The sequence below is a fragment of the Mesoplodon bidens genome (genome assembly GCF_964165515.1).
Source record: "Mesoplodon bidens genome assembly, chromosome: 14".
Lineage (NCBI taxonomy): Eukaryota > Metazoa > Chordata > Mammalia > Artiodactyla > Ziphiidae > Mesoplodon > Mesoplodon bidens.
The window spans coordinates 36,398,803-36,409,377 of record NC_138170.1 but is presented as its reverse complement, the minus strand read 5'-3'; the positions used below and the strand labels follow the sequence as shown (position 1 = coordinate 36,409,377).

General features: G+C 35.3%; 1 protein-coding gene across 6 annotated transcripts in view; it reads left to right on the top strand.

Moving 5' to 3' along the window:
* The window catches only part of EHBP1 (EH domain binding protein 1), a gene marked incomplete at its 3' end in the record, with an annotated part of 505,676 nt that overhangs the window by 432,611 nt on the left and 62,490 nt on the right, over positions 1-10,575 (top strand). For all 6 annotated transcript variants that reach the window (XM_081254153.1, XM_081254152.1, XM_081254157.1 and 3 more), the window contains one exon: positions 9,487-9,634. In XM_081254153.1, coding sequence (XP_081110279.1) covers positions 9,487-9,634 — 148 coding nt within the window. The remainder of the gene's footprint in view (positions 1-9,486; positions 9,635-10,575) is intronic.

The window sequence follows — 10,575 nt, the reverse complement described above, 5'->3', positions numbered from 1 at the left end:
ATGGAACCGCAGGACAGTTTTGCAGAATGCTTTAGCACAAATACCTATGGTTTACTTTGACGTTATATTTTTTTGTTGGTTTATGTACTTTAAATACTTGAACTGTTAGACCTTTTACTTTTTTGCTGAGAAAGATGTATTTGTACCAGATTAGAAAAGCTAAACTGTTTCTTTACATTGAATAATCAGCCTGTCATGACAAATCTATCTCCTTCTGCATGAGTAGGTGCCAGTCTGACTGGCTTCTTTTAGGCTCACACTGGGTTTTAAGCTAGATCCATGTGCATGACTGGCAGTGCATTTGTTGGGCCAGATCTAAGGAGCCAGAGAGCGTTCAGCTCCTTTTTACCTACAAAAGAGCAGCCAGACAACCAGCAAGAGGCCTTGGATGTAACACAAGGTGATACTTACTTAGTCAGCCATTCTTTTTTTTTTCTCATATTTTTTTTAAACTAAGAAGTTATCAATTTCACAGAGAAAAGAGGAATTAAATTATCAAAGGGTCCTTTTTGGAGGCCCAAACTATTTCCATTAGTTCTGCTAATGCAATTTGAAGTTTTCAAAAATACAAAATAATTGCTTTTATAATCCTAAAAATAATTATTTTTAGAGGAATATAGTACCTACTAGAAATTCATATATATTAGTTTAATGAATGAAAGAAAATGATTACTGACTTAGAATATAAAACTTTATATCCCAGATTGCTTCCAGATACTTAAAGGAGAGGCTTATATAGCAACATTAACTTGATCATGCACTTTTATATTTAGAATCCTTTATTTTTACAGCACTCAGGCAAAACAAATGCTACAATTAAAAATGATCATTTCTGTATTTGGAAACAAAGAGATATATTTTTTAAAACTTGAGTATGATATATTCTGTTGTGTGAAATGAATACTAATGAAATCTAAATTCTTCAAATGCATGTCTATTTTTTCTGAACTAGTCCTTTTATGCTTTCTGCTCATATATTAAAAACTAGATCTCAAACTTAAATTCACATTCTGTTTAATATTTTGCCTATGTATTTTAAACAAATTCAAAATTTAGTAGTTACTACAAAAATAAATGTAATCCCCAGGGTTGATCAAAGATTTAATCTGACCAGATGGGGCAAACTTGAGAAAGATTTTGACTTTCCACTCTGTTTTGCAACAAGAAAGGCTGATTTTTTTTCTTTCTTTCTTTCTTTGTTAGAGAAACAGAGATCAGGCCATCCCCAGAGAAATGAGCAGGTGTGGCCATTTATAAGCATGTCTGCTTATATTACAAACCAGCATAAGAAAAGTTTGAAACGGGTTGAAAAGATCTGCTAAACAGTTTTAATGTTTTACTCTAAATCCTGCTTATTCAGTCAAGAGCTGATCAAGCTGGTGGGAAACTATCTAGTCTACCCAAACCTTTAAAGATCTTATAATTTTATTTTTTATTTTTACTCTATCTTTGGTAGCAAGTGAATAGGTGCACTTTGGTAATCCTTGCCTCTGGACAAGCACATATTTTTTTTTTTTTAATCCTTTCTGAATGCCTAATAACAGAGCCTTGCTTCCTGTCTAATGCTGAAAAGGTGGCAGTCAAGTTCTTTCTCTTAGTTTACTATAAAATTGAGGAATTTCACAGACCATTCTGAGAACAGAATCCTGTGAAATATTAGCAGTACTAAGTAAAGCCCTTTAAAAAATTTTAGATAAGTTAAAACGTATTTAGCCCAATTAATAAAAGTCCAACTCCTAAGACCGTATGAAACACTGAAGAACTCAAGTAAGCACAAGATAGTATGGAATATGGGTTTGTTGATAGAAATAGGGTGCTTTGTGCTGTTATACATACAAATTTACAAAGACTAAGGATGCAAACTACATTGTTTGAAATAATATATTTCTAAATTTTGTAAAAGCTTATTTCATGAAAATGTGTGTAGTCATGTTTCTTAAATAGAAAGACTTCTCAATCTATAGTTTTCAACTGACTGAATAAAAATATCTAATGTTATGAAAGACACCCTTGGGTGGGTAATGATCTCAGCAGCTACACTGACAGTTTCTCATGTTCGAATTCACCTTCACAAATCCATGGCATCATTTTTTGGCTAAAGTAATGTCAGTCATTGACATTTGCGGCAAGTATAAAAAGGACCCCCCATGGCAGCCATTTTTATTTGATTCTTAAGATCCAAAGGCTGCTGAAAGAACAATTGAATAAAGTTGAGGATTGGAGAAGCTTGATTTTCTTGTTCTCTGTGAAATGAAACTCTAGTCTTTTTCTTCCCCTTCCCCTTAAAAGCAAAAGTCTGCTAGGGGGTTGTAGCTGTGTCAAAGCCGCTGGGATGCCACTGCTGATCACTTTAATTACTACGACTAAGGAGGATAAAATTAAAAGTAGCACCATTGAAGCAGTGGAAGAAAGCTTGCCTAGATGTCGGTGAACTGTGAAATATAAAAATTGCATACCAATACATTTTTATGGAAAGGAAACAAGGAATTACATTACTTATTCTTGAAGAGTTTGTCCTTAAATTGTCAAGTTTTACTAGTGCGTCTATCTATGGCAGATTGTAGACCATTTTAGAACGATAAGAAAAATAGTAACTTGAAAACATGCTGTGGAAGGGCTAAATATTTTTTCAGTTTATGTCCAAAATGGTTAGTGCTGATCCATCTTCTATATTTGAATATTTTTAATTCATTGTGTTGAAATACAAGCTTTTTGTACCATAACAGGACTTTTGCCTTATTCTGAAGATGTTAACAAAGAGGAAAGTGAAACTTAAATGTACCACATTCAGTACTTTTCTGAAGACTTATAATTTAAAGTCAGGAACCTAAGTTTTAAATGAATATAAGTAAGTTAATTTCTCTTTACCTCTCTGTATTCAGTAGCACAAAGGGGAGTTTAACCTGATTTGTATAGCCCAAGTGTAAGTAAAGAACTGTTGTTTTTTTTAATGACAATAGCAGTAGGGCCTCAGACAAATTTTCTGAACACCAGTAATGTAATAGCTAGGACCAGCACTTTGAAATCAGACAGACAGTGATCTTAATTCTTACTATGCCATTTACGAGATGTATGACCTTGGGCAGTATATTTAAGTGAGATTCCATTTCTATCAAATCAGAGTCATAGTGGTTACCTCACAGTGGTGAATGGTTAAGTGAGACAACATGTGTGAAAACACTGCACAGGCACACAGCTAGTATTTACTCAAAAATACAGCTTCCATCAAACCCTCTAAAGAGTACATCTGTCTTACAAAAGCTAGAACGTTCTATATAACTCGGTCTAACTCTGTAAATAATACTGTATAGAAAAGGGTAAATGTCATCAGACCCATTCTTAGAAATAGGAGCCTACTTCAATTTTTTTAAGTTTATTTAGACTAGGCAGGTAAATGAAAGATACATAGGTTTCCTATGTGTTGAATTTTTCGAGTGTACTTTTAATGACAGCAGTCTTCTAAGTTACTTACCTTTGCATCCCATTGAAAAGATTCCTTTATTTTTTTCAGCAGATATAGTAAACAGATGACTTATTTACAGCTGTGGGTCGCTATCTTCTTTTGAATGCAGAAGGGTCAAAACAGATAACATTTCTGTACTTGAGTAGGTTTAGGCAAACCATCATTGTCAGAAATATTTACCTATACAAACATACAAAAATAATGAAATAATCACCGCCCTTACTCTCTGGTCATTTTATTCCTTTGACATAAAAAATATGTTTCTTTTGAGTGAAAGACACATAGATTTTGTTGCTATCTATTCTTTAAATATTACTGTAAAAACTGACTTTTAAAAATTTTTTTAATTTAATTTAATTTATTTTTTTATAAGCAGGTTATTAGTTATCCATTTTATACATATTAGTGTATATATGTCAATCCCAATATCCCAATTTGTAAAAACTGACTTTTAATGAAGCTTATATATAAAAATTAAAATAGTTTTACATATAAGGAATCTGGATATTAATAATACTATCAATTAAATTGGTTGCATAATCAATTGCTATAATTACAAGCTTTTCCTTGTGACCTTAACAATTAACTTCTATTTTTTCAGTCGGTTCTTTGTCTTAAGGAAACTCAGTGGGTGAGAAAACAAACAACACAGATATGCCATCCCACTGGAGCCCTCTAAGGCCCAAGCAAAATTATCTCTGTGGTGTTAGGACATTAGTAGAAAAGTAAATCAGGGCAATCTGATAGGGAACTAGAATTCTGTCAGTCAGGCTCAAGATTTTGCGCTGTGTCCATAAACTTTGTTTACTGTAGGGTTTTATGAGTTGTAACCTGCCCTTGTAGTCTGTTAATGAGGCTAAATCTTGCTACTTGAGAACTGAATTACAGCACACCTCTGGGCTAATGGTTATAAACAGAAAGTCCCATTAGGGCTGCATTCTGATTTGTTCATTTACATTTTTTCTATTGTATAGAGAACAATGTTGGGTAAATAGGTACAAACAAACAATTTACATGGAAATTGATAAAGTGTCCCTACTTAGTATTTAGAGTTGGTTTTATTAATGATTGCCTGCTTTAAATTGCACTCTTGGTAAGCTCTCAGAAACATTTGCAGGTGGGAATATTATTGGGAGAGGAGGGGGAAGCAGTAACTGGTAAGAAAAAACAAGGTTCCCATTTCATATTCATAAAGGTAGAATCATTTATTTCATTTTTATGGAATTAAGATGACCCAAGACCACTTCATCTTAGTCTGAATCACCAGATTCCAGCTCTGCGAGAAGTTATTACACGCAGTGAAATTCACTTAAACCTAGTTGCCTGAGGCATATCAAATAATGGTTTTTATTAGTGCTCTTAACTTTTCTTAAGTTTGAAAGATGAAAGTTTAGTAAAAGCTCAATTTTCCTCAGTTGGTCATGTAATTTGATACTTTGGGGGGATCAAATAGTTTGAAGGTTAAAAGCAGGGCCCTGTAGTCAGACAGACCTGGGCTGGACTCCTGGCTCTGACATCAGTTCTAGCTGTGTGACCTTGGAACTCTAAACTTAAATATTCTCATTTGTAAAAATCAGGTTGTAAAAATTAAATGAGATCATGCATATAAAGCACTTAGCACATAAAAGCTCAAGAAATATCAGCAACCGTCACCGAAGTCACCATTATCAAGCCTGCATTTCCTTTTGTTTTCTAAGTTCAGAAGTATTAATAATGAACTAAGGATTTTTGTATATTATTCTTGCATCTTTGGTCTCACTCTGCCCAGTACATACCACTCCTCTAACTACAAATAAGCTCTGTCTCTAAATATTAAGAAAATTTCCCTTGAGGGACTTCTCTGGTGGTCCAGTGGCTAGGACTCTGCGCTCCCAATGCAGGGGGCCTGGTTCGATCCCTGGTCAGGGAACTAGATCCCACACGCACGCCGCAATTAAAGATCCTGCATGCTGCAAAGAAGATCCCCCATGCGGCAATGAAGATCCCACGTGCCTCAACTAAGACCCAGCACAGCCAAAATAAATAAATAACTAAATAAATATTTTTTTAAAAAAGAAAAGAAAATCTCCCTTGAATGTTACATCTCTCTTCTTTTGCCCCACCACCCACCCCAGAAGCCTACCATCTCATGTCTTTTCTCCCTTCCCCCAAGACTTTTTAAAAATAACTCTTATTACAAGAGTAGTACATGTGTATTATAGAAAGTTAGAAAATGAAGACAAAGAAAACAAAAATATCACATTTCCATACCCAGATATCTCCACCATGACAATTTTGTGAATAACCTTCCAAGTCTTATATATGTATTTATTTTGCCAAAAAGACAAAATGAAGTTATTACTGTATAAACTTTTTTCAGTCAAGTTGTATTTTCTCTCATTTAATAACTCTAATTATATTCAGATTTCTCTAATTGATTCAACAGTGTCCTTTACATCTGGTTTATCCAAACTGGTATCTAACCTAGGACTACACATTGCATCTGGTCAAGTCCCTTTTGTTGGTGGAGATGATGATTAGTTGTTTTTTGTTGTGTTTGTTTTCATAACTCTTATTAAACTGACCAGATTAATTAGCCTGAATATCCTACTTTCTAGATTTGTTTGGTTGCTTCCTTGCTGTGTCATTTATCATGTTTCTCTGTCTCCTGTGTTTATGATAAACTGGAGGTTGTATCTGAAGGCTTAGTAGATTCACTTTAGACATCTGGGCTAGAATATTATAAGTGGTGTTCGCTTCATATGTTTCATATCAAAAAACATATAACAGGGACTTCCCTGGTGGTGTAGTGGCTGAGAATCTGCCTGCCAATGCAGGGGACACGGGTTTGATCCCTGGTCCAGGAAGATCCCACATGCCACGGAGCAGCTAAGCCCATGCGCCACAAGTACTGAGCCTGCGCTCTAGGGCCTGCGAGCCACAACTACTGAGCCTGTGTGCTACAACTACCAAAGCACGCGCACCTAGAGCCTGTGCTTTGCAACAAGAGAAGCCACTGCAATGAGAAGCACACACACCGCAACTAAGAGTAGCCCCCACTCACCACGACTTGAGAAAGCCTATGTGCAACAATGAAGACCCAACACAATCAAAAATAAGTAAAAAATTAAATTTAATTTAAAAATTAAAAAAAACATAACATATGGTTGACTCAACATTAGTGATGCTAAGACTGACCATTAGAGTAGTGGTTTCTAATCCCTGATCTAGTTCTGATCTCTCCATTTAAAATTAGGTTTCCCTCTTGCAATTAGGGAATAATCTGTGTGGTGTTACTTAAGCATATGGTCCAATTATTAATGCTGTAAAACAATCCCAAACTTAATGGTGTAAAAATTTTTTTTATTCTCAGATTCTGTGGGTCAGGACTTCAGATAGGGTATAGTGTGGATGCTTTGTCTCTGTTCCACATTGTCTGGGGTGTCAGCTGGGGAGACTTGAGCAGTTGGAGGTGACCCAAAATGGCTAAAAGTGGAGATTCTGAAGAAGGCTTTATTCACATGTTTGACACGTGAGCCAGGAAGACTTAAGGCTGAACTTGGTTGGGAATGTGGACTGGTGCACCTACGTGTAGCTTGGGATTCTCACAGCATGACAGCTGGGTTCCCAGAAAGTACAAAATGCAAGAATTTCAAGAGAACTGGGCAAAAGGGGTTTAGCCTTTTCTGACCTAGCCTTGAAAATCACCTGCAGCACTTCTACATTCTGTTGATTATGTACAAGTCACTAAAGCTGGCCCACACTCAAGGGGAGGGGAATTAAGCTTTACCTTTTGACGAGGGAATGGCAAGGTCACATTTCAGAAAGCATGTGGGATGAGAAATACTGTCATGGCCATCTTTGGAAAATACATAATATTATTATTATAGCTGGTATTATTTTATAGAGTTGAGCTTTCTGTAATTGACTGGGACTATTTAGTTACCCTAAACTTCAGTTCCCACTGGAAAGACAGGATAAGTGTTTGGGTTTTTTCCTCTAATTAGTAATTTTCAGGAGTTCTTTTAAAAGCTACCTCAAATGAGTTTATATATCCTTCTAAGAACTTTTTGAATATCATAATGAATTGATGAGTTTTCATTGATTCAGTGTGTGATTTCGTTGAATCAATTCATTGCAGTCATTGTTTGCTTGTTTGTTTTGATACTGAAATTGCTTCAGTTTGTCTACTGGGAGCTTCAAGCTTGTCTCTGGGTCCATTCAATACCTCTGTTAATCTACCTGCATTAATTTTGACAGCTCTCTATTCTAGCCATCTCAAAATTTGTGAAAGAATTGCCTAGCCTTGAACTCTACCAAGCTAGTGTCTTACCCCTGTCTCTTCTGACTCAGCTTTTTTCTTCCCTCTACATCTAATCAGTTACTAAGAATTGGTACAGGTACCAATTCTAGCTCTGATGTATTTCTTACACCTGTCTCCTTCCATTCCCATTGCCACAATCCCAGTTCTGAATCTCATTATAGCTTCCTTGTACTGTTTATAAGAGCCCCCTAAGTAGTCTCTTTCCAGTCCCCCTATGCCAGCCTATCGTATACACTGTTGTCAGATTAATCTTTAATCTTTCTCAGATACAACTCAGGTTGATCATTCCCCTTGACAAAAAAAAGAAAAAGAAAGAAGAAAAAAAGACACACAAAAACAAACCTCTTTCTTCTGAACTCTTCATCTGTTTTTATCGCACCTCCTTATTGTGGCTGTTTTATCTTTCCCTCTATAATATAAGCTTTGAAAGTATAAATCGTTACGTTTTCATATCTAGTACCAAGTACCAAGGTATGTACTAAGGACCAAAGATACAAAGATAAATCACATCTAGCTCCTGCCTTCAAGTAGCTCAGTTCTACTGCGAAGAAGACGTTTGTACAGAGTTATAACTTGACAGGTATTATTTTAAAAAGTAATCTCACACACACACACACACACACACACACACACGGTACTATAGTAACATAGAAGAAGGAGAACTTCATTCCACCAGTGGGGAGGAGGGAAGAGTAGTCAGGGGAAGTTTAGTGGATTTAAACTGAATCTTGAAGAATGAGTAGGAGTTAAATAGATGATAGAAGAACATTTCAGGAAGACAAAATGATATATTCAAATCCATTGATGCATGAAACTACAGGATACAAACAATTTTGTATAAATAGACGTGAGGTTTTATAGAGATTGGGAGAAGTTAAGGGAAAATAACTGCACAGATATGTTGGGGCCATATTATTTCAGTCTTTGTTTTGTCATAATAATGCCTTATATCATATACTTTCCAGTTTACAAAGCAATTTCACATTGAGTGTTTGCAATTCATAATAACCCTTTTTTAGGTGGCAAAACCTATTTTAGTTATTTAATTCTCTGTCATTTTTAGTTATTTTAAATATCAAAAACCCACTAGATTTCACTTTTTCTTCTCAATGTTTGTCTGGGGGGAAGGCATAGTAGAAATGAGGACAGAAGTACATCAGTTACCCAATTCTGATTTTAAAGCTATCAACAACAATAACTGTGGAACTAATGTATACTATCCCCATTCCTGCTGTAGCCCCCTGAAAGTACCACTTCCTATATTTGGTCAACATGATGTAGCAGCATTTTCTGCTATCAAAGATTTCTTTTAGCCAGTGCTTTATGCCTTTCTAGAAAATTGCAAGTTAAATTCTAATCTTAAAAAAATAAGGTATTAATTGAAATTCTGTTTTCAGTATTGTTACTTTTTTCCTATAAGCCTGATTATTTTATTAATAGTAGATCCTGCTCTTTTCTCAGTAATTATATTGCCAAACATTCTTTAAAGGCTAGTTTGAATCTTTAACAGACATAATACAATAATTTGTAAATGTTTTTTAAAAATCTGATTCTTGGATGTCTTTTAAAAATGGTATGACATCCAACTGATATAGAGCATCCTATTTATAATGTGGGCCAAGCACCACGCTGTAAACCAGTTACTATCATGATGATCAGATTGAAAATGAAATTGCATTTCTGTCAATTACTGAGTTGGCAACTGTTCAATATATCTTAGCAGCAAGATGAAGAGCGACGTCGGCAGCTGAGAGAGAGAGCTCGTCAGCTAATAGCAGAAGCTCGATCTGGAGTGAAGATGTCAGAACTTCCCAGCTATGGTGAAATGGCTGCAGAAAAGTTGAAAGAAAGGTCAAAGGCATCTGGAGGTGAGTTAAAGAATCTTGTATCATATTCTACACACAACCCAGAAATCCGTAATGGATGTTTTGGGACTTTGTATTCTTACTTCAAAATGTTGTGCATCAAATACATAAAGTTTCTAGCCTATCAGTATGTTACAAAAAACTTAAAGCATTGTAAGTCAGAAGATGACTATTGCCAATTTCCAAATCAACTCAAGAATTACTTTGATGATGATTAAGTATGATTAGTACTCAAGAAATACTAAGAATATGATTTAGGAGAAAACTCAGATGGGCCTTGGTTTGTGATTCCCCATGATGCCTCATTAATTGTATTAGGAGTGAGTAAAATGCAATCAAGTCCTCAACATGTAGATCACAAGACTTGTTAGTGGAGAGCTTTGGCATGAGACATTTTCACTTTGAACCAGAACTTTGGAAAGTAGCTTTAACAGTGTTCCAGCATTATAGCCTGACATGTAAGCATTTTGAATAAGTCCCATATGCATTTCTTCTTAGTCTCCTGATTTGAAGAGGGTTTTTTTCAATATCTGTAGAACTTATTCTAAGCTTTATTTTAGGACAAGGACTGTACATATAATTAAAGGGAATTTTAGTTTTGCCTCTCAGTGCTCAATTTGGGCATCTTTAACTTGAAACTTTTTACATTTTTATTTGAGTAGTATATTCAAGAGGCCTGTGGGGTTTTTTATTTCAAAGGTATGTGACCTATTTATCTACCAGAACATGACAGGTACTTGTCCTGAGTTAATCTTAAATGCTAAGATCACTCTGGAGAGTAGGCAAGTGAGGACTCGAATAAGACCTTAGAGAACTGAAACAAAGGAAACCATTTCTAGGTCAATGATAAGTTTCTTCAAAGTAAACTGAAACCTACTGCTGTTATTTCTAATTGATTCCTTATATTAAAATCTTACTGTTGTAGAGCATTCCAACCAATGCCT